This window comes from Salvia splendens, chromosome 3, assembly GCF_004379255.2.
Source record: "Salvia splendens isolate huo1 chromosome 3, SspV2, whole genome shotgun sequence".
NCBI lineage: Eukaryota > Viridiplantae > Streptophyta > Magnoliopsida > Lamiales > Lamiaceae > Salvia > Salvia splendens.
In genome coordinates, this window is record NC_056034.1 from 9,769,773 (window position 1) to 9,793,484 (window position 23,712).

General features: G+C 35.8%; 2 protein-coding genes across 2 annotated transcripts; both read right to left on the reverse strand.

Annotated features, from left to right (window-relative positions):
- Nucleotides 1-3,458: 3,458 nt before the first annotated feature.
- LOC121793864 (transcription factor PRE6-like) lies at nucleotides 3,459-4,606 on the reverse strand. Its single transcript, XM_042191889.1, has 2 exons — nucleotides 4,037-4,606; nucleotides 3,459-3,784 (listed from the first exon to the last, which is right to left on the reverse strand). Exons 1-2 carry the CDS (start codon nucleotides 4,160-4,162, stop codon nucleotides 3,632-3,634), a joined length of 279 nt encoding a protein of 92 aa, XP_042047823.1. The 5' UTR covers nucleotides 4,163-4,606; the 3' UTR covers nucleotides 3,459-3,631.
- An 8,677-nt stretch (nucleotides 4,607-13,283) lies between these two features.
- Nucleotides 13,284-17,114, reverse strand: LOC121795046 (peptidyl-prolyl cis-trans isomerase CYP23-like). Its single transcript, XM_042193478.1, has 8 exons — nucleotides 16,923-17,114; nucleotides 15,779-15,892; nucleotides 15,545-15,693; nucleotides 15,091-15,163; nucleotides 14,903-14,992; nucleotides 14,330-14,369; nucleotides 13,617-13,699; nucleotides 13,284-13,529 (listed from the first exon to the last, which is right to left on the reverse strand). Exons 1-8 carry the CDS (start codon nucleotides 17,040-17,042, stop codon nucleotides 13,509-13,511), a joined length of 690 nt encoding a protein of 229 aa, XP_042049412.1. The 5' UTR covers nucleotides 17,043-17,114; the 3' UTR covers nucleotides 13,284-13,508.
- Between the last annotated feature and the right edge of the window lie 6,598 nt (nucleotides 17,115-23,712).

The window sequence follows — 23,712 nt, forward strand, 5'->3', positions numbered from 1 at the left end:
GGATCCTATGTAGGCAAAGAACCCTTCTTCCAACACAATCACTCTCATACTCATCCATCTTCTCTCTAATTCTTTTCTCATTTGTCTTCACCACCTCCACCACCACCATCGCCTACCAGCGTAGCGTTGCATCAAGTCGCATCCACAATCGCCATTGTCTATCGGTCTCAATCTCATCTCAAAACTTCTCTCTCGGTTTTCTTCAAATTTATCACCACCGCCATCGCCTTCCACCATTGCGTTGCTTGCACCACTTTTATGGGACGGGCTAAAATGACAAAAGTGGTCTATTTCCGTTGGATGGAGGGAGTATGTTAAAAAAAACATGCAACTAGTTGATTGAATGTGATTTAAATCTAGCTCTGAAAGATGATGGTCAAGCCAGCAATAGGAAAAAAATATCAGAAGCACGTTATTTTTTCATGGTAATATATAAACTAAAGCTTGATAGCCATGCATGTTATTAATTAAGTTATCGGGGTACTGTTTTTCTTGTGTGAAATATTGTATTCGTATTAAAATGTAGATATACAAGCAATTAATATGTATAAATATTAGTACTAGCATAGCATGAATATGACACGTAGAATTATTAATTACTTACTCCACTATTAAACAATATCGATATCATCAATATGATCGACCTCGTAAAGATCATTAAAAAAGTTTATCTTGCTGATCACCTAAAACAACAGTAATTATATAAGACTACCTAGCTATAAATAGTATTTTGTTTTTTTATAATATGCAGCTTGTCTATTGCTCTGCCTTTTTTAATTTTCTCATCGTAAGGGTAAGGCATTTTGCATGCATTTTTTCTTCCTACTTTTCGGCTTTGAGATTCCCTACAGAAGACATTTGGCATTCTTTTAAGGGAGCATAAGACAAGCAGACCCCAGATTGCAAGAAGTAGGTATATTCAACATCAACAAATTTTCTTACTCATGTCTATCATAATTCATATGTGACATGTATATATATAATTATATGTCGACACTGGTCTTTGCATAGTTTTAGTGCACACCATTTCTGACTTACTAGGCAAATAATTCTTATATTAATGCTGATATAAGTAGTTTAATTTGATATCATTTTGTAATCTAGCTAGCATTAAAAATATTATTCCTGGGCATCATTTTTTATGCATGTCCGTACGAGATAGGTGGAATAAATTACTAATATGTCACTATACATACGTTACGTTAGTACATTACTATAGCAGTAAAGTTCTTGAAAAGCATTAGAGCATCCACAATGGCGGCGAGCCCACCGGCTAGCCGATCCCTGGCGCTCGCCGGTCCGCTCGCCAAATCGGTGAGAAAAACGGGGAGTGCACGCCGATTCCCGAGCGCTGGCCGATGCGCTCGCCGATCGGTTGGCCGCCATTGTAGGCTCCCGGTCGGCGACCGATCGACAAGCGGAATTTTTTTTATTTAATTTTCAAAACACTATATATACGCGATTTGCACGTCATTTTCATTTGCACCACTTGTTTTAACGAGTATTCTCTCTATCTTAATTTCTGTACAAGAGCAACAACGCGAAATGGAGCACAACAACGAGCCTACTCCAAGGACGAGCGGGTCTCAAACTCCCACGGTACCCGTGGGAGGTGGATGGGGTCCGATGGCCGGGTACTACAACATGTACCTTTGGCAGCAGATGATGCCCGGGATGGCATCTGGGGGTGGTATGCCGGGATGGCAGGGGATGCCGGGGGGGCGGCGATGCAGGGCGGGCAGGGGGTACCGGGGATGCAACCCGGGATGCAGATGAAGCCGGGGTGGGCACCCGAGATGCAGATGATGCCGGGGTACCCGGGGATGCAGGGGACGCCGGGGGGGGGGCAACGTCTATCGCCCCAGTTTTGATTTTTTTACTGCTTCTTCGCACACATCGACCCCAGCGGAGACGCAGTTCACTGGCATTGAGACCTTCTCCTTAGAGGAGTTGGGAATAGATCTCGGGGATGCGGCCACTCCCGTTCAAACAGGGGGGAGTAGGGCGGGGTCGGGGCGCGCCCAAGAAGAAGAAGGGGAAGAGGGTGGTCGGCGAGTCGTCGCAGCCGGCTGGTGACGACAGCTGCACGGAGGAAGTGGACGGATGCGGAGAACGTCGCGCTGTCCAAGGCGTGGGTGAGTGTTTGCGATGATCCCCTCGCCTCAAACAATCAGAGGATCGTCAACTTGTGGGCTAAAATAGCAGCAGCCTACAAAGCATTTTGCCCGGAGGGGAGGCCATGCGGCGGGGAGGAGTGCCGGAAGGGGTGGGACCGAATCTGGGCTGGGGTCTCCCGATTTTCTGGCTTGTACACCAATGCCCTCCGAATGCAGACCAGTGGCCAAACTGACGAGGACTGCAGAAGGATAGCGGAGAAAGCTTTTCCCCAGCATGGGCTTTACAAGGAGTTCACCTACTGGAACTGCTATGAGGTGCTGATGGACTCCGATAAGTTTCGGGCATGTGTAGATGCTGGCTGGCCGAAGAAGCAGCGCCTGAACTATACCGGTGCTTACAGCGGCGGTTCCCACGACCTCCCCGATGATGTACATGAAACCCCGTCCCCTCCCGCGTTTGCTCGCCGCACTCGCCCGGTTGGTCAAAGGCGGGCGCGACGGGCTCGCCAGACCTCCCAGGAGGTCCAGTCGGCATCCCCCCTGTTGGCGGGTTGACATCCGAGCTCCTCTTCTTCGCGCGTCAACAAGCGCGAACTCAGATGTACAAGATCTTAGCTTAATGGAGGGATGCAACTGACCCCAAGGAGAAGAGTTTTCTTCACACAATGCTCGTGAGTATGCGGGCCGATTTGAATCCCTCCGTGGCACAGGTGGGGGGCTCAGATGCCGCAGATTTGGGGGTCTCGGATAGCGGCGACAACGGCGGCGGCTACGGCGACGACGACGATGAGTGAGGCGGAGGCGGGGGGCTCGTGTGTGGAGGAGGAGTTTTTTTTTAGATTTCTGTAATTGTTTTTAATTAATGTACTTTTTAATTTTTAATATTATTATTGAGTTTTTCCGTATCTGTGTCGTAAATTTAATTCCGTATTTTGTGTAATTGTTAATTATTTATTTTTATAATTTTGTTTATTGTGGCTAGGCTATGGCTGAGCTATTGCTTGTCCAGTTGCTTGTCCTGATGATGTGGCAGGAGGAATTTTAGTATTGATAATGTGGCAGGAGGAGTTTGTGGCTAGGCTATGGCCCAGCTATGGCTAGGCTATTCTTATTGTGGATGCTCGTAGGTATTACTCATTAGCATCATTTGAAAAGCATATAAATAGTGTAGCTCCTAGCCATCAATTTATAAAAAAAAAACTGATACAAAAATTTAATAAAACAAAGGCATATTAAGCCATAAGCTGGGAACTGGATAAGAGACCCTTTTTGTAATCTCAACTTATATTTATATATAAAGTAGGACTAGATAAAAAAAGGGATCGAATTAAAAAAGTAGTCTAAACGCAATAATAATATTTATATATATGTATATATATAAAACTAATTAGGCATAGCACCCAAATAGCTATAGGAGATGGGAAAAGTTCTAAGTCGGCCTTACATATTGACCAAACCCTAGACAGCAAGGAGCAAAAGAAAAAGGCGTAATTAACATATTTATTAATTAATCATCACATTAACAAGCTCCTAATTATGGCTGCTTGAGCGCTATCGCTGTCCGTGGACTCGAGCAGCTCAGATAGTCGATCGCTGAGATCATCCACCTCTCTGTGCAAGCTCCTTATGTAGTTGCAAGTCTCCTGCAACACCTTCGAAGCAGAAACCTGCCCAAACCAATAATTAAACTAATTAATTAGCCTAATTTTGTCAAGATTGTTTGTGTGTGTGTGTGTGTGGAGGTATGGGGAACATTGGAGTCCCACATAACTAATTGTGCAATAAATGAAGAAAATGTGGACCAAACTGCTTATCCCTAATGAGTGAAAGCAAGGCCACAGAAATAAAAAAAAATGTGAATGGAAGAAACAAGAGAAATAGAATATGATACTTCTGGGTTGAAATATTAAGGTTGTTACCTTGTCGGAGCGTCTGTTGCGGATCTCGGGGATGAGCTGCTGGAGTCGGGAGACGAGATCGACGATCTGTTCGTCGCTGATTCGGGAGGCTCCCGACTGTCTGGAACGCGATCTCCTGCTCGACATTGTAGGTAGGATTGAATTGATCTAAGAAATTGATGATTTATAATTTGGAGAGGTTTTTTCTTTTGTTTTAGTGGAACCCTAGCTAGGTATATATATAGGTGAGTGAGTTAAATGAAGGTGGGAGGGATAAGAAATGGAAGAAAACACACAAGGAGTAGTGTTGGAGGTGATGAATACAAGTGCATGGGAGAAAGCAGTGGCTATGCCTCTTTTTAAATAGAGATCAATTTGAAGTTGGAAAATTAAAAACTCTCTCAAATCAATTACTATTACTACTACTACTCAATGTGTTGAGAGAGAGAGAGAAGCCATACTGTCCTAGTCCATATGTTCCCCAAGGAGCCAAAATGGGGTTAAGGGTTAAGCCAAATTTTGCTTGTTTATCACAAGTTTGCGGGCCATTTTGTGTCAGTCTAAGCACGCAAGCCCATGTTATCTTATTATCTCTTCTCATTTTTATATTTAAGCACAACAACTTACACTATTATTTATATCCTTGTCTACTCATACTACCAAATATACATACATATAGGACTTGTGATTTTTTGAAAAGGCGGTTCTAGTGAGAACTCGGTTCTCTAATACATTAATATCAGTTCCTGATATTGACTCAAAAACTGATATTTATAAATCAACAAACTGATTGAGTCGGGAACTTATATTTATAAATCAGCCAACTAGTATTAATTTATTTCAGAAAAGTTCTTAAATGAATGATCTCCATTTTTAAAAAATACTCCTAGACAAAACTATACGGGTCAAATTATAATCAAACTAAAGAAAGATTTTTAATTAGAACCGAAACTCTTGATTTGAAACAAGACGCAAGATTCGATCTGCCTATAAGGACAATATCTAGTAAAAGAAATTTTCACCAACATATATAGAGGAGGAGTATTAAATTTGAAGTATATACTACTATATCATAAGCTTCAAATTTGATGAATGTTGACCACTAGGTATCATAATATCATTAGATTACATGCACATTGATCGAGATTTTTGGGTCAGATCAAACACGTGGTGTCTAGTAAACTCTGCTTTACATTTGACTCAATTACTCATACAACTAATTAATTACACTACACTTTTTAAGTAATTATATTCTCTAGCTTGAACTTTGAATGACGCTACCTTCTAAACTAATCCCCGGCCTTTATTAAATTGCATCAGTAAAGACAAAACAAAGTGTCCTCGTCGATGGGGTAACTTAGAGCATCTCCAATGGCGGACGTCCGGTCGGACATCCGCGACGGGCGACCGGGACGTCCGCCATTGTAACGAAGCAACTCGGATACGGACGTCCCGTAAGGACGTCGGATGTCCTCGGACGTCCGGGCGACGTGCTGGCGGACGTCCGGGTCGGACGTCCGGTATTAATTTTTTTTTTTTAAACTCTATATATACGACTTCAGCACGATATTATCGAAGAGGTTTGGACGCAGAGGGGTTGACGTTGATGTTATTAATTTTTTTTTATTTTATTACTATGTAATTTTTTTTTCGAATCATGTATGCTTTTTTTAATGAAGTTGTTAATTTTTCCCGTTCGTATTCGTGTTGAAATTTTATTTCCGTAAACGTAAATTGCTTTATTTGTGAATTTGTGATTTTTTTATTGCGGGAAGTCCTAGTGGGAAGGGCGGATTGTGCAGGGGAAGTCCTAGTGACGTGGCAGTGGGATGGGAAGTCCTAGTGACGTGGCAGGAAGTGCTTTTGGGAAGTCCTAGTGGATGTCCGAGTGGGACATCCGTGCATTGGAGATGCTCTAATAAGACAATTGAATTTATCTAACATTACTAATAGTATGAGAGATTAATTTTCTTGTAAAAAAAATAAAAATAGAAACCAATATTAATGTTTGGCAATCAAAAGATATACTGGTCGAGTGTATGATATCTGACTTTTCAAATATTTTATGGATTTTATTTAACTTATGCAAGAACTTGGGTAATTGTGTTGGGCATATTAAAAAACAAGATCTAAATTGATAATCAAGAATAAATAAAATATGTAGTTGAAGTGGTAGAATCTTGAGAGATGGGCACGTGAGGGGGATATGAAGCAGTATTTTCCGGCGAGATTCGTGCCCATGTTCTTGATTTTCTCAGACACCTTCGGCGTTTGAGCAGCAGAGTTTGCAACTCCTGTTTATATTATTTATAAATAATAGAGAGAACATCATTTTTTGTCCACGAAATTTGTCAAAGTATCATTTTAGGTCCGTGAACTTTGAAAATATCATTTTAGGTCCGTGAACTTTGAGTTAGTATCATTTGAGGTACTTTTTACTATTTCCAAGTTTTTTTGGACGAAAATACTCTCAATACCTTAAAGTGTATATATTTTTAATAAATTTATCATATATTCATAATTTTTTATAAATATCTTTACAATATATTTTTGACAAATTTTCTAAATATAATTTGACCTTAAATATTATCACTTAATTTTGTGACATGCAAGTAAAATTGTTTCTTCAATTTTTTATATTAATTTTTTTTAATTGAATAAAGAACTTTCTTTAATAATAAAAAATTGAATAAAGATCTGTGTGTTGTGTGTATCTTTGTAGATACATTTGCATGTATCTTTATTCAATTTCTTATTATTAAAGAAAAGTTTTTTATTCAATTTTTAAAAAAATTGAAGAAGCAATTTTACTTGCATGTCACAAAATTAAGTGATAATATTTAAGGTCAAATTATATTTAGAAAATTTGTCAAAAATATATTGTAAAGATATTTATAAAAAATTATGAGTATATGATAAATTTATTAAAAATATATATACTTTAAGGTATTGAGGGTATTTTCGTCCAAAAAAACTTGGAAATAGTAAAAAGTACCTCAAATGATACTAACTCAAAGTTCACGGACCTAAAATGATATTTTCAAAGTTCACGGACCTAAAATGATACTTTGGCAAAGTTCGTGGACCAAAAATTATGTTCCCTCTAAATAATAATATCGACCTCTTATTAATTTTTTATTTCAGGAAGTGCTTCTTAATGTGCTTCCCAATATTAGTAATTGATAATACTCTTTTACCACGTAGCTTCCTACGCAGCATATTAATGTTAATAATAATATAAATCCTGAATAAAAATTCTGAATTATAAACCACAAATTACTAATTGTTAACCTTGAATTTTAAACTAGTACTATATATATGAACTCATGAGAGTCCATGTATGTCTACTAATACTTCCCTCCGGTCCCTATTAATTGTCTCATATTTAACCGGTGTCGGTTTTAAAAAATTGTTTAACTTTGTTAGTAAAAGTGGATAGAAAAAGTTAGTGAAATGTAGGTCATACTTTTATATATTAGTTTTATAATAAAATGTAAGTGAGAATAATGAATTAGTGAATGTAGGGTTCACTATCAAAAAATGTAAAAGTGAAAAGAGACATTTATTGGAAAATGTAAAAGTGAAAAGAGACATTTATTGGACACCGTTCAAATAAGAAAATATGAAATATTTAATGGGGACTAGAGGGAGTATTTTTTAGTGTTTCTAATATCTTGACTCAGTGGCGGACACACCGCCAAGGGAGGAAGGGCTTAAGCCATCCCCAAATTATATTTATTTAATATTTTGTACTTCAAAAAATTTTAAAATATTTAAAAAATATCTTTAGTCCTCACCAAACTACTGTATCTAAAGTCTAAAATGTAAAAGATTGAATAAGAAGGAGGGGCTGAAACTTGAAATTGCAGAAGAAAGTTTTAAAAAAATGGCTGTCGTTGCCGCTTGAAGAAGAAGATGAGATAACCAAGGCTAATTAAATTAATAATAATAGTAAAATTTACAAATGTCAAGTCCCCTACCTATAGGCTACACTCATATCACATGTTCTACATTTATTAGTATGTTTTAGTGTTTAACAAATGTTTAATTGTTGCACTGTAATTTAAAAATATTAGTCCTTCCGTCCTAATTAAGTTGAGACGAAACTTTTGGATACGAAGATTAAGAAATTTTGTTGAAAAGTAGGAGATAAAGAATAAAGTAGGAAATATAAGTGAAGAGTAAAACAGATGATGAAATAAAGTAAGACTGATTGAATATTTTATTTTTTGTTAAAAATGAAATGACACAACTTAGTTAGAACATTTGAGGAATACAACTCAACTTAGTTGGTACTAAAGGAGTACATGTTTTCACTACTCTTATTAAATATAGTTAAATACAGTAAGTGCAAATATTTATCTTTTGATTTATTAGTCATTTTAAAATTTTGATAACCTTTTTATTATATATTATATTATTAATGATGTGGATTCCATCCACTACAACTAATACTATTTCAACTAGTTTATCCATTTATGTTTCATACTATATCAATTTCACTATAAAACTCGCGTCGCTGCAGAAATCTCTATTTTTAAATGACGAAAGAAGTATATACTCCCTTCGTCCCTAAATAATATGCAATTTGGATTCGGCACGGGTTTTAATGCAAAATTAGTAAAGTAAGAGAGATATAGAAAGAAAAAATAATTAAAGTATTATTGGTGGAGAATCGGTCTCACCTCATAAGAGAGAAAAGTGTTTTCAAAATTAGAAAGTATATATTCTTGTGGGACGGGTTAAAAAGGAAATAGTACATATTCTTGTGGGACGAAAGGAAAGAGTACATATTCTTATGGGACGAAAGGAGTATTAACTAAAAACATTTACTGTACAGCCCCTCCCAGAAAATATTTCTGCGTCCGCCACGGTCTTGACTATAATAAGTCCACCTGATAATGTAATAATTAATGTTTTGAACCCATTAATTTACCACATTGGGGATTTTAAATAGGATGCTTTGGAAAAAGGTAAAAGAAGTTTGATTTTGTCGAGTCATGTCCTCACTATAATTTTCTTTTGTTTGACCAATTCACCCTGACAAGATCTATCAAGGTTTATTTTCTTCTTCTTCTTCAATATTGCTATATAATCCACACCGCCGAGGGGCAACATCAAATTTTGACGAGGAAAAGAAAAAAATACATTCACATACACACACACAAAAATAATACTACTAATGTGTATATTGTAGGGTTAAGAGAGTATTAAACACAAGAAAACCTTTTTCGGTAATCATATATATATGGCCTTATATGGAACGTGTATTTTGATGAGGTAATTATGGCATAATTAATAATCATAGCTATCCCACACACACAAATATAATGTAATGTTTACCTTGATTGATTAGACTATATTTAACAGTACTACTTAATTGTCACGTGAAAGATTATAATGGTATTGTTGAAACCATATATAGATGTCGGTGAAAAATGGAGATTTTATTCTCTAATCTATACATCTACTTACGTTGCTGAATTTTAAGAAAATAGTGGCCACAAATGGATACCAAAATCTAAACATTTTATATATGAATATAATTGAGTACAAGAAAAATTTATATACACTTATTTTCTTATGTAGAACGCCACAAAAATTATTTTGCCAGTCAGTTTAATTTCTTGGCGCTAAATGCATATAACCAACTGGCACAGTTGGTGGTTTTTGGCAATATTATAGTATTATAAGTAACAAGTAGTCTTAATTATTCAATTTAATTGTAATTGTACAGAGAAAAACCATGCAATACAGTACGGCCACCATGCACATGATCTAGTTGCCCAAAGATACCTCTCAGCAAATCTCTTGTTAATATATTAAACTCAGATTTAAGTACTGAAAGTTAGGCCAACTAGCACTCTTCACAAGGTATATAAGATTATTCCATATATAATTATACTTCATCTATCCTCAAAGAGTATGAACATTTGGTTCGGCACAAGTTTTAATGCATAATTGGAAAAGTAAGAGAGAGATGGAAAGAAAAAGTTTTTAAAGTATTATTAATGGAGAATATGTATCACCTCATTAGAGAGAAAAGAGTGTTCAAAATTAGAAAGTTCATATATTTTCGGGACGGACTAAAAGGAAAATAGTTCATACTTTTCAGGGGCGGAGAGAGTATTTTTTTTCTAAAAATATAGTACTATAACATTATAAATGTATAATAAGATAAGGTGGATAGTAGTTTCGACTTACAACTTAGTATCGACATAATGTAACGCATGATTAACTAGTCTTACCTTATTGTTTCCGTTTGCGGTGCTCTTTGCATTCTGTATTCTTGCAACCTTTTGTAATCTCTTGGTTCACATTTCTCGTGTCGTTTCCATATTTAATTTGTAGTAATCCTATTTTTACATACAAAAGTATAATTCTGCTATAATGTTTATAAAGTTTAACTCCACCCTAATTAATTATGGATGAAAGTATCTTATACTCCAATTTTTTGTTATCTAAGTTTTATGAATAGATGTGACCACATAGGGGACATAGATGTATGTAGGACAATTGAGCAATGGGGGCACTGGGCCCTAAAATTTTAGAAAAATAGTTGGGTGGTTATTTTGCTATTTTACTAGCATAGTACCACATTTGCATGTAAATTCCAAACTTTTACTAGGAAATTTATCTTTTTACAACCCATGTTGAACAATAGAAAATGCTGGTCAGATATAAATTTGGAGTAAGGGTGACTACATGAAATTTAATTTAATCTGGATGCACTATTAATTACTTAGACATGTAAAAAATGATTTACAATCTTTTGGTGATATTAGTTAGCTTAGCCAACATGTAACGTGGCTTGCAAAATAATTTCATGCATGTCTTATGACATGTAAAGCAGCTCCAAGCATTCAGGATTAGTGGGTCTATAATGACGTATCTAGAAAACGGAACTTCTGGGGTCGGAACTCACCCACTTAAGGAGGTCGTTGATTCGCCAGTGTCGTATGTTGCTCTTTGAGCACAGAAAATGATTTTTCCTTTCGTGTCTCAAAAAAAGGTTATTGCTATTTCTATTGATTGATTTGGAGATCTTGAGTCATTATTAAAAGGAGGATTGCGTGAGGTTGAGCCATTCATTAATGAAGCCAAAGCAAAGATTATCTTTAAAGTTTCTATGAAAATGATTGAGTTTGTACAATATTTTGATCCGTATTAAAAAGATAAGACTATTTGTCATGTTGACCCTAATTTTAAATTTCGAATGATCTTCTTTTACATTGTTGGCTACTATGCGCAGACAAAGGATATATCGGAGTACTTTTTCGGGCAAATGGTTGATTTTGTGTCATCGTTTGTGACGTTTACCCAAAACTGTCTCCCCTTTTACCATTTACTACCCATTATTTCATTTTTGGGAATAAATTATCCTTTGAAAAAATTTTGGCGATCGAAATATCGACGTGACATCCAAAATTACACGTCGATTGAATAATCAATGTAAGTATAATTTTGGGTAATCAGCATGTGTTTGGGTAATCGACTTATAATTTCAACTGTCACGTCGATGTTCCAATCTTCAAAATTATTTTACATGATATTTTATACCCGAAATAAAACGATGGGTTCTAAATGTTAATTACTTAAACGGTGAGACATTTTTTAATATAACGCTACAATCGATTGGACAAAATCATCCTATAATTTTGTAGGAAGAAGAAAAGACCCATATTTCATTTCTCTCATGTGTCCCAGATAATGCCATCCATTTTTATTGTTAGAGATTCGTGGAACGATGAAAAACGACCTTACCTTACCTAACCTAACCTAACATGCCCTTATTTAATGTTTGCAGGAATCTAGCGGCTGCTTCCATTTATGACACTGGAAGTATGCAACATTACAAATTTCTAATAATAATTTCTTTTTTGGAAGAAAGAAAGAAAGAAAACATAATACGTTTCTATGACATATATTTTGCGTTGATATTCTTCAGTGTCAATTTAAGGGGTCGGTCTACTTTCTAAATTTAAACTAGTTGAAGCAATTTAAACATCAGCAAAATCAAAATAAAGAAATCGTTGATTGTGTGATAGTGAAATGTTATGTAGGATTTGTCCAGCCGCACATGAAATGTTTCCTCCATCTAGAAGAAGACTCTTATTAACTCTTTTATAATCATATAGGAGTATTTATCACCATTCTTATCTAGATATACACACAGATCCGGCACAAAATGTCAACTTGAAAAAGTTTCAACATGCCATGGGCCCGGCCGCCGGTCATATCATGTTTAGTCGATTCAAATAAGTGTCGTCAAAGAGCTTGACAAGGCTACTCACAATGTTGGAGGTCTTCACCCACATATATTAGGCATTAATATCCTCCTATAATTCAATAGTTCCACCATTTTTCTGCTTACAAAGGCCGACACTTACCACACACCACAAACATTTACATTGTGGTCTTACCTATAGACAAGGTTAGAGATCAACACTTCAAAACCATAAAAATGTCTGTCACTGGCACAGGTGCACACACAGTGACACAAACACATGTTATCGAACACTTGTGCTAACAGTGTGTAAAGAACTACTTCTACTGTGCAGAAATATATATAAATATACATTTCATTTAAAGTCAGCCATACCTGGGGAAGGAGTGTGTGAACGAAACTAGCCGGCAGTGTCACGTTCTTGCATTGCCGTATCGCTGCTGCTTTTTCATGTCCCATACAATTTGCAAACACAATATAGTCAATAGATCCAACAACCCATGTAGCTATTAACATAACTATAATCAACGTGGGAATATGGACCACCCTAGCAAAACCACCATCCCCAACTACCGCAGACAAAATTCACACAACACACAGAGGGAAATGCCTCCAGAGTTAGTTATATCATGTGATGTGTTTTTTCCCTAACTTCTACATACATTCTGCATCTGGAGCAGCCTCTTGTTTGACTGCATTAATGGATATGATGTTCTGTTGAACCTACCCAACTCAACTCGAATAAGAGGGCACCATTTTCTTCTTGGATCTCAATATATAATAGCATGAGTTGCAGTTTATTTAAAATTCTATTGGAGACACAATATCCCCATTGTTTTATATGATAATATAAAGAATGAAGACAAGTAACATCAAGAATAATTATTATTTATTTATAATCATTATTATATTCACCTAGAGGGCCATTTCAAAATAAACACTCAGTGACCTTTTAGCCAACAACACATTTCAATGCTAGCACCGACGTCTGTATGAAGCACAATCATACAACAATGAACAACAAATTATGCAATAGCAATCACTCAGAGAAAGGTATTACTGCATTTGCATAATAATTGTTAATAGTAGCATGTTAAGGGTAGTCATAGCTCATCGCATCTGATTCAGAGCAAGTTGTACAACATAATGCCTCTTCTTTTGGGAACAGAAGATATGACTTTGTAGATACAACAAAATGTGAAACAGAAAAAGAAAACACCTACTGCATGTAAGCCTCTTGAGGATGGCCCAACATTACTTGATATGTTATGGAAAACACTTCATTCTCTGCAATGTACATGGAAAATTTCTCTTACGTGCGTAAACAATTTAACGTTCTTGAAAGGATAAGTGAAATTAAATCCAGATTTTCACCTGCTTTTCAATCTCTACAGCCGATGCCAGAATCCTCCTTTTCAATTCCAACCTATCGTCTTCACAACTTTCCGTCTCGGTATCTAAGCCAAATAAAGAAGGTTTAACTAACAAAATTAGTACTCCTACTAACTTTTGGGCAATTTTCAATTTTAACTAAAATAATTTGAATGGAATTTCTTTATTAAACCAAGAGAGGGCCCAATGGGTGATGGTGAGATTTTTAAATGTTCCATGTGAATTGCACCATGTTTGGGGTGCATGTGGTGTCAGGAGGCCAACGCAGAAGCTATAGACAACATAAATGAAACATGAATATAGGAGGCTATGCTTAAGGTCTTACCATTGGGGTTTGAGTTTTCATGTCAATTGTCAATTCGAGTCATTTGAAAAAATAAACTCAAGGAAGAAAAGGGATGGAGAACGGGGAGTCAACAGCTGATGCCTGTTTAGTAATGGCGAGGTTCAGGGTTTGCAGTGAGGATTTCGTGGCACTAAGTATCAATCTTCTAAAAGTTCATGCGTAAATTTGCAAAAATTACAGGCTTTAGTTAAACTAACAAATTTGTCTTATAATAATGGTATTTATTCTAATAAAGAAACAAAAAGTACTTTCCTTGATGTTGATTCCATTAGACACATATATCTAATCAAACTTCTCAGGAGGGAAAACATGAGCATGTGCACATGAGTAAAAATAGGTCACAACTTACCATAGTAGTACGTAGAGAAAATAGTGATACGCTCAGTTGGCTGGAAAAAGAAAAGGGAATAGATTACTTTGACAATCCAAATTACCACAATCTATAGATGAAGATGTGATAAGAAACATAATAAAGCCACAGACTTGCAGTAAAAATGTGTTTTACTGCAAAACATTCTGGGAACTCCAGTCAGCACTTTAGGAAATATTTAAATGGAGAAGGAAAACATGGTTACAAGTGACTCTAGAACAAATAGACGGATAATTCAATCATGTGATGCCTCTTCATAAAACCAAAGAAAGCAGATTGTACAGCTGGACATAATAGATATTCTGCCTGTAGACTGTAGTCTTTGTATAGCTATGAATGGAACATGATCGAGAACATCAACAGGAAAGTTCTACCATGCAGAAATTATTCAGTAGCATGCCAAGAAATTGCACGCATATTAAATATGCTTCAATTAGAGAATTAAAAATCAAATTAAATGTCATATTTCCACGTAAATTCAAAAAATTAAAAAATAAAAGTGATTATAAGAAACGAAAGACAACTCAAATTTAAGAGAACAATGAGTTATACCATTACAAAAATTCCTTCTTTCCGGGTAGGAACTTCCTCCATTTTGCTCAAGGTTTCATCACCCTTAGTAACTTTACCAAATATTGCATACTGAAGATACATTAGAGTTAAAAACAGTCACTATTTTGAATGCAGTGTTCTAAAGAATATTCAGTTAGAAATATATGGGGAAGAGCATTCCAGCTTACCTGACCATCAAGATGAGGAGCATCTCCGAGGAGTATTGAGAATGATGACTGTGCACTGTCTGGATCCGAATATCTGTAATCAGAATAAAGTACACTTTATAAAGATTATCCTGCATAAAAGAATTATTGTGTTTATATAATTTAATGCACTAATAGTCTATGAACAAAAAAACCATGATCAAAGCCAATTGGCAGATAAACAAATTCTGGCTAGTTACCAAATGACTGTACTTATCACATATGAGCCAATGTATAAAACTTAGAGGTGACATGAAAATTATGAATAAGATCATGCAAGTGAACATGCAACATAACTAAATCATTTATCTTGTCAAAGACAACTAGACTAAAAAGTACCATGAGAGATTCATGAAATTGTTAATTTACAACTTTTCAAGAAAGATGAGTATGAAAACTCAAAAACATATTATAAATCCAAAAGAGATGGAGTTACCTTCCCATAGAAAGAATACCTCTGACATGCTTCACGTCACTAAATTCACCAGCAACAGTTTTCTCAGCTTCCAACCTCTGCACTTCATTCATTGGAGCTGTTCTTCCTCCACCAACATCAGCAACTTGGGCCACGAACCCCTTATCTACCTGCATTTTTAAAACATAATACAATTATACAAGTCCGCGCACAATACACAATCCAGAGCTTCACATATTGTAACTGTCCACAGACCCTGAAGAAATGGTTGGTGTTATAACCTCCCAATCGAACAAGCTTGAAAATGTGTTCAACTGTCTTTGGTGCAACACTGTGATAGAAACCAAACTCTATGTCCCCATAATTTGTCTGCATTTCAAACAGGGAAAAAATACAAATCATCTCTCTGATTCAATAACCAGTCTCATGACAGCTCCTTTATTTATTAATTTTGGAACCCCAACGAATTAGATAAACATGGAGCATTAGCAAATAACGCAAAAATCCCATACTGATATAGGGGCATTGACTAATGTATAAAGTCATTTGAAAGATTTCTTGAGCTCTCTCATCTAAATTCTCATAGCATTCAAATCCTATCTCTGCAAATTTCCCCGATTTTGAAAGTGATTACAGAACATCTCTAATACAGCAAATAAAAAACATCTCAACGGGCGCAGTGCCACAAGTGATTCAAATTCAAACAATTCAGATGCAATCAAATGCACCCCACCCCCCACCCCCCCGAAATAACCAATGCTTACAAAACCAAATTGAAACACAGAATTGAGTATCTATTCCCCAAAAAGTTCTACACTCACATCAGGTCAACACAACACCATGCCCCAACGGAGAATCACCGGATCACCGGCTTCTCACGATGACCACAGCTCGCAAGCTCACACAAATTTCATGAATGAATATCAACTGCCCTTTGCCTTCTATTTATAGCTGCACACTCTCACTGAGTCAGCTCAATTTCGCCAGCTCATATTAGACGATTACACTCACTTGTCGACGTGGCTTATTCCTCTCCACCTCAGCTTGCTCATTGCATATGATAAGTTGTGATTGCAGCAACACCATACCCCAAAAGAGACACTCCGGTAAAAGACCATGTTTTAGAATTTTGAACCAGTGAACCCAAAATTTCCATGAACAGAAAATTGCACTCGATCCATACATATGCAAGGAAAATCAAAAACGAAAAACGACCAAATGCTCAATCAACAAGGAACAAAAAGTTAATCAACGTCAATCACCAATATGTCAACCCTCCAATTGACCTTCCACATCACAATTAAGTAATCTCATTTTTGCATATGATTAACGCTAAGAAATAAAACACTCAGATTTTCGAATCATCATCAGTGATACAACGAAAATCCACAAATTTAACCTGAAATACGACACGAGCCGATCCCAATTCAGGAACTGTAGCAATTGCAGTGATGGAACCGCGGAAGACGCCAATGCATACCATCGCGATGACGATCGAGATCATATGATTGCCGCTCATTTTTCGTTGACGTTGGCGCTCTCTTGTGTGTGTTCGAGTTCCTCAGCTGGCAAATCTAAGTTTCAGTTACAGACTTACAGTTTACAATGTACTACTGGTTAAGCGTAGGGAACAACCATTGAATTTTTGCTCTAGCCCCAATTGGGATTAATAAATGGGCCGCAAAGTTAAGAAGCCCAAATATGTAGTGGCCCTTAAAGAATTTGATGGGCTTTTTTATATATTGATATACGTGATTATCGGACTCACTACCAATGTTTTAAAAATTGGACCGGTAAGTGAACCGGTGAAACTACTTGTTCATGGTTCAACCGGTTGGACCGGTTTAATCACTGGTCGAACCGTTTTACTGTTACAAATATGTATAATTCAATTTATAATGTAAAATATAATGTCCAATATAATAAATAATAAAATATGATCAATAATGTATCACAAAAACATTCAATCAAATAATTAGTATATATACAAATATAAAACATTAAAATTTAGTGAATATAATAAAATATACAAATTGTTAGTTAGTGTGAATAAAAAATAAATATTTTACATATAAAAATAAATCAAATTTATATTAATTCAAAAAAAATGTATGTGGTGGAATAATCGAATACAAATTATTAGTTAGTTAAACAAAAGTATATTGTAATATCAATAGTTAGGCTACATAAATTAAATATATGCTATAAAAATATATATTTAGTAAATAATAAACTATAATAAATAAATATATTGAAAAAATCGAATCTTACTCCCTCCGTCCCATGTTGTTCGCACTTTTCATTTTAGGTCGTAAATTTGGGATTGATTTTTTAGTGTAATTAAATTAGAATTTTAAGTGTACTGAGACATCACTTAATAAATGAGCTCTTAACTTAAACTAACATATTAATTGAATGCATTAATTATAACTTAAACTATAAATAGTGTAAGGAGTTTGTGGCAAGCTAAAAAGCAACAGTACAAGTAACATGGGACCGAGGGAGTATAATATAACGATAGTACTAAGCGTTATAGTAATAATATAGTAACTAGGAAAGTATAGATAAAATTTAGAGGATGATAATTATATGTATCAGAATAAATAATTACATAAAAAAATATAAAATAAATGAATTATTAGTTGGTTTAAATAAAAATATTATTATTCTATGTATAACATTGTTTAATGTTCTTATTTTTCCATGTGGGGCTTGTGGTGGAGTGGTTAAGCTCTTGTTAATTGGAGTGGAGGTCATAAGTTCAAGTCCTTCCAAGAACAAGTTTTTAAAATTTTGAACACAAAAAACATGAACCGGTTTCCGGCCAGATCGGTCCAACCGACAGGTTCAAACGGTTTTCGGTGGCTCAACCTCACACTGGTCTAAATAGGTAAATCGGACCGGACTACCTACCGGTTCACGATCGGACCGGTCGAACTAAAATTTTGAACACAAAAAACAAGAACCGGTTTCCGGTCAGACCGGTCCAACCGACCGGTTCAAACGGTTCTCGGTGACTCAACCTCACACTGGTTTAAATAGGTAAATCGGACCGGACTACCTACCGGTTCACGATCGGACCGGTCGAACCGGTCGATCCGGTCCGGTTTTTAAAACACTGCTCACTAAGAATATCAATCATCTACGCGTGAATGCATCTTATCAAAATTATTAATAAAGAAAGTATAAATAAATCAGTATTGTCTTGACTTTTCTCGTTGATTGAACATTAGTGGGATATTTGTGAAATGTTTATTCTTAAATTTGTTGCATTTCAACATGTCTCATCATGTCATGGATGACTTTAAATTTAAATAGAATAAATTTAACGTGGGACATTATAATATATTATAAATGGGGCAAAAGTATTTTACTGTTGTTACATTTTTCTTAACCGTGTTTATGTATATTGCTAATACTTACATGCTACAATATTAGCATTATACTGCATTTAAAAATTATCGTTCACAATTCACAACACATTATTTTATTTGGCACAAGTGTGATATCATGGGGAAAAACCACATCATGTCATTTTTCTGGATATGTCTGTATTTAATGGACATTAATATTATAATTGCAATGATTAATAAAAAGTTCTAAGACTAATCGGATAAAAACTGGTGAAAGCTTTTCAATTAAACGGCTGGATGAGAGGATTGACTGCAAAAAAGAATGCAGCCTCATTTTACCAACAATAATAATAATAATAATAATAATAATAATAATAATAATAATAATAATATCATGTGATATATTATATAATTAATTTAATTGTCAATGTCTTGTGCAAAAAGCTTTTAGTCAAAATGACAAATACATTCAATAATCAAGCCTCTTGAATCCCTACTCTATAATAATTTTGAAGTAGCAAGCTGATCAAAATTTCAACTACTTTAATAGCTAGGCTTGTTGTGAATGAGCTTTCTGAACCAATAATTCTTATAAATAAATAGCTAGGCTTGTTGTGAATGAGCTTTCTAAACCAATAATTCTTAAATAATTTTTCATCGTTGATGAAAAATTGAAAGCCAACACATAATTAATGAATGGATATAGCAGCAATGATTTTCTCGATTTTATTAATGTTCTATAGATGGACACGATAGGGGTCGATTGGAGATTGAATTAATAAATTTAAAGATTATAACTAATTTTTAAAAAATTGTTTTTTTAAATTGTTCAAAAATATTAATTTTAGGACAAACAAAATCAAAACTTTTTTATTATATTTTTAGAATTGCGTATTATAGGTTGGAGAATGATTAAATAATCAAAAGTCACATGAGGTGATAAAATAATCATCATAAAATTAGGCGTGAGCCCATAAAATAATCGTCGTATTGGGTGTGTACCAAATTATATTTATCATGAGTCTAGTCATGTATAGCAATTTATTTTATCAAAAAAAAATGTATACCAAATTTTTAATTAAATTGATTATTTTATCATTCATATCCTATCACTGAAATCGGAACTCGTATAATCTCTGTTATTTATACTATTGAGATAACCTGCAAAAAAAATCTTTTTTAATACTCCTTCCGTCACATAAAAATAGTCTTTTTTTTTAATTTTGGTCCGTCCCACAAAATAGCATATTTTTAACAATACTTCAATCATTTTTTCTTTCTACATCTTTCCTACTTTATTATTTCGTATTAAAATTTGTGTCGTCTCCAAATTATAGGATAGAAGGAGTATTTATAATGTTGGTGCATTTAATTTTGCACATATATTTATTTAGTAGTAATATATACTCCTATCGGGTAGTGATATAAGAGCATCCGCAGCGGTGGCGGTCGTCGCCACCGCCGTCCGTGCCAGCGGCAAGGAGAAGGGTCGCCGCCGCTGCGCTCGCGCCGCTGGCACGGCGCTGCTCGATGTATCGAGCACGTCCGTGCCAGCGGACGCACGCGTGGCGGCACAGGATTGGGCAACGGCGTAGCCGTTGCATTCAATTTTTTTTTAAAAAAAATCGGTATTTAATTATAAATAATGCTAAAAAATAAAAAAAAAATATTTTCCAAATCCCAAAAATATGGCCGTTTTTTTCCCGTTTTTTCTGAATTTTTTTGATTTTTTTTTATTTTTTTTCCCAAAATCATCTATAAATACACACATTCATCACTCATTTATCACATCAATTCATCTCTCATTCATCTCTCATTCATAATTCTTATACAAACTATCAACACATTCAACCTTCACTCAAAACATCAAATGGATTTCACTCATCTCATGGCGAAGCGGAGCGCGAAGAACAAGAATACTACGAACAACATCGTGCCGCTTACGATGCATATGTCGCGGCGAATACCCCCGCTCATCCTCCTCAACGCACTAGATCAAATCGCCGCTACATCCATCGTGACCGGGAGGGAGCCCACGAAAGGCTCGTTGCCGACTACTTTGCCGACCATCCGCGGTTTCCGGCAGATTACTTCAGGCGCCGTTTTCGCATGTCAAAGCGCTTGTTCATGCGAATTGTCAACACATTGTCCGCACGTGTTGAATACTTTCAAACAGGTGTAGATGCAGCCGGCCGGCAAAGTATCACGGCGTTGCAGAAGTGTACGTGTGCCATCCGACAACTCGCTACTGGGCAAACGGCCGACATCTTTGACGAGTATTTGCATATCGGTGAGTCCACTGGAATCCTTTGTTTAAAGAATTTTTGCGAGGGCGTTCGTTCTGCTTTTGGGGATGAATTCCTTCGGGCACCCACAACCGATGATTGCCAACGGTTGCTTCGTCTTCACGAATCAGTCCATGGCTTTCCCGGAATGCTTGGCAGCATTGACTGCATGCATTGGAGGTGGAAGAATTGCCCGACTGCTTGGAGGGGGGCAACACTTAAGCGGTCACAAAGGCGGCGGCCCAACACTTATCCTTGAGGCGGTCGCCGACTATCGCCTATGGATTTGGCATGCATATTTTGGCGTTGCCGGATCCAACAACGACCTGAACGTGCTCTATTCTTCACCACTCTTCAATGATGTGATGAATGGTGTAGCACCGGCGATCGACTTCACCATCAACGGAAATACATACCGAATGGGTTACTATCTCGCCGATGGTATCTACCCAAGGTGGTCGACGTTCGTGAAGACGCTCCACAACCCGCACGACCCGAGACAGGTTCTTTTTGCGCAGCGTCAAGAGTCAGTGCGGAAGGACGTCGAAAGAGCCTTCGGGGTCCTTCAAGCTCGATTCAACATTGTGAAGGCCCCGGCTCGGCTGTAGTACGTGAATAATATCGTGTTCACGTGTATTATATTACACAACATGATTATAGCCGACGAAGGGCCGAGGGCGGCTAGCTTCTACGTCGAGGACGAAGCCGGAAGCTCAACAGCGAGGTCTCCCCCACGCCGAGGCGAGCATACGACGGTTGGCCAGAGGATCGAGACAAGACACACAATGCGCGATACTCGAATCCACAATCAACTACAAGAAGACCTAATCAACCACATGTGGACGAAATTCGGCAACGAGTAGTGGTTTTTTTAATTTTTAGGATTTAATTATGTAATGTTTAATTTTATTTATCATTTGTAATATTTATTGTGGTTTTTAAATGAATTTTAATATTATGGAAATGTTATTGTTTAATTGAATTTTAAATTAATTGTGCTCGTCCTTGCGGAAGAGCACAGTTGTGGGTGTTGTGCTCTTGCCAGAGAGCAGGCATGAATAGTACCGCCCGGGCCCACAACCGTGCCGCTGGCAAGAGCACGGTTGTGGATGCTCTAATGCAAACTCATATATTGTACAAACTCCAAACTATGATCTGATCCATTAAAAAATATCAACAGATGACAAAATAGTAGCAACAGAAAATGTCAACACAGTGTCAACACGAAATCAACACAGCATCAACCGTTGACACTGTGTTGACATTTTCTGTTGCTACTATTTTTTCATATGTTGACATTTTTTAATGGTCTAGATCATAGTTTGGAGTTTATACAATATTTAGGGTTTGCATTTGATCACATTCCTACTCCTTCAACTACAAAATGAAAATAGATTTGTCGCCCAATCTAAAATTTATCCTAACTTGTTAAAAATAGTATTTCATCCGTTCTATGTTAATAGAGTAATTTTTTCTATTTTGAAAAGTTCAAAGTTAATTAAGTGGTTTCTATTTTTGGCAAAAAGTAGTAATTCTCCATTTTACTTATTTCTCTCTTTGTTTCTCTTACTTTACTCTCTCTTACTTTTTTTACCATTAATTTAAAACAATATTCTTAAACTTTGTACCAAAAACAAATATCTCTATTAATAAGGATCGGATTCGGATGGAAGAGAAGTACCGACTATCAAATTTCTCTTTTAGAAAATGACATAAATTATTTCCCTTTTAGAAAATGACATAAATTTGAAGTTGATAACTATCCAATCAATTAATGGCCTGTAACGATGTCCCCCGATCACTATTCTACAATTTTGAATTCGAATAATTTTTTTTCATTCTGAGTTACCAAAAGATAATATCGAGACATTTTAACATATGGAAACTAGTTAGAGTAGGAGTAGGTGACATTAAAAACACTTTATTTAGGCACAATTTGGATTTATGTAAGCATGAAAATAGGGAAATGTCATTTCAAGGCAGTTCTAATTGGGGATATATTATAGTGTGTACCTTAACGAAATGTTCAGTGTTCACCATTAGTCCACGTAGTTCTGATAGGAGTAAATGTGTGTGTAAATTTTTTAATAATTGACATTTAAAAAAAAAGACTTATGGACTCTCATCTATCACAGTAAACAGTATACCACAAATTGGTTTAGTGTGTAGCCGTGGTATGATTATATGTAGCCATTGTACGATAAGTGAGTGATCAATTATTAACTACAACTAATTTAAAATCATAAGATAGGTAGAGATTTAGTGGTCTATAAATTGATATGTGTAATTTTATTTTATTATTATTTAAATTTTAAAAAGATGAAAAAACTACCAAAAATTAGGGTTTTTGATCAAAATGTCAATATAGTGTATTAACGTATCAATGCGATTCATTGAATATGTCAATACAATTTAGTATTGACATTTTATATGTACTATATTGACATATTATGATAGCTATATTGATATAAAACTGTTACTTGAAAAATACGAAAATACAAGAATTTTTTTGAAATTTTGACATTAAAACATATGCAAGTGAGATCTCGTT

Bases quoted from the DNA above. Each gene is read 5' to 3' on its own strand.
- LOC121793864 (XM_042191889.1), bottom strand. From the start codon at position 4,162: ATGTCGAGCAGGAGATCGCGTTCCAGACAGTCGGGAGCCTCCCGAATC. The intron at 3,785-4,036 runs GTAACAACCTTA...TGGTTTGGGCAG, and splicing joins GCAACAGACGCTCCGACAAG to GTTTCTGCTTCGAAGGTGTT.
- LOC121795046 (XM_042193478.1), bottom strand. From the start codon at position 17,042: ATGAGCGGCAATCATATGATCTCGATCGTCATCGCGATGGTATGCATT. The intron at 15,694-15,778 runs GTCTGTGGACAG...TTAAAAATGCAG, and splicing joins ACACCAACCATTTCTTCAGG to GTAGATAAGGGGTTCGTGGC. The intron at 14,993-15,090 runs GTAAGCTGGAAT...ATGTATCTTCAG, and splicing joins CTCCTCATCTTGATGGTCAG to TATGCAATATTTGGTAAAGT.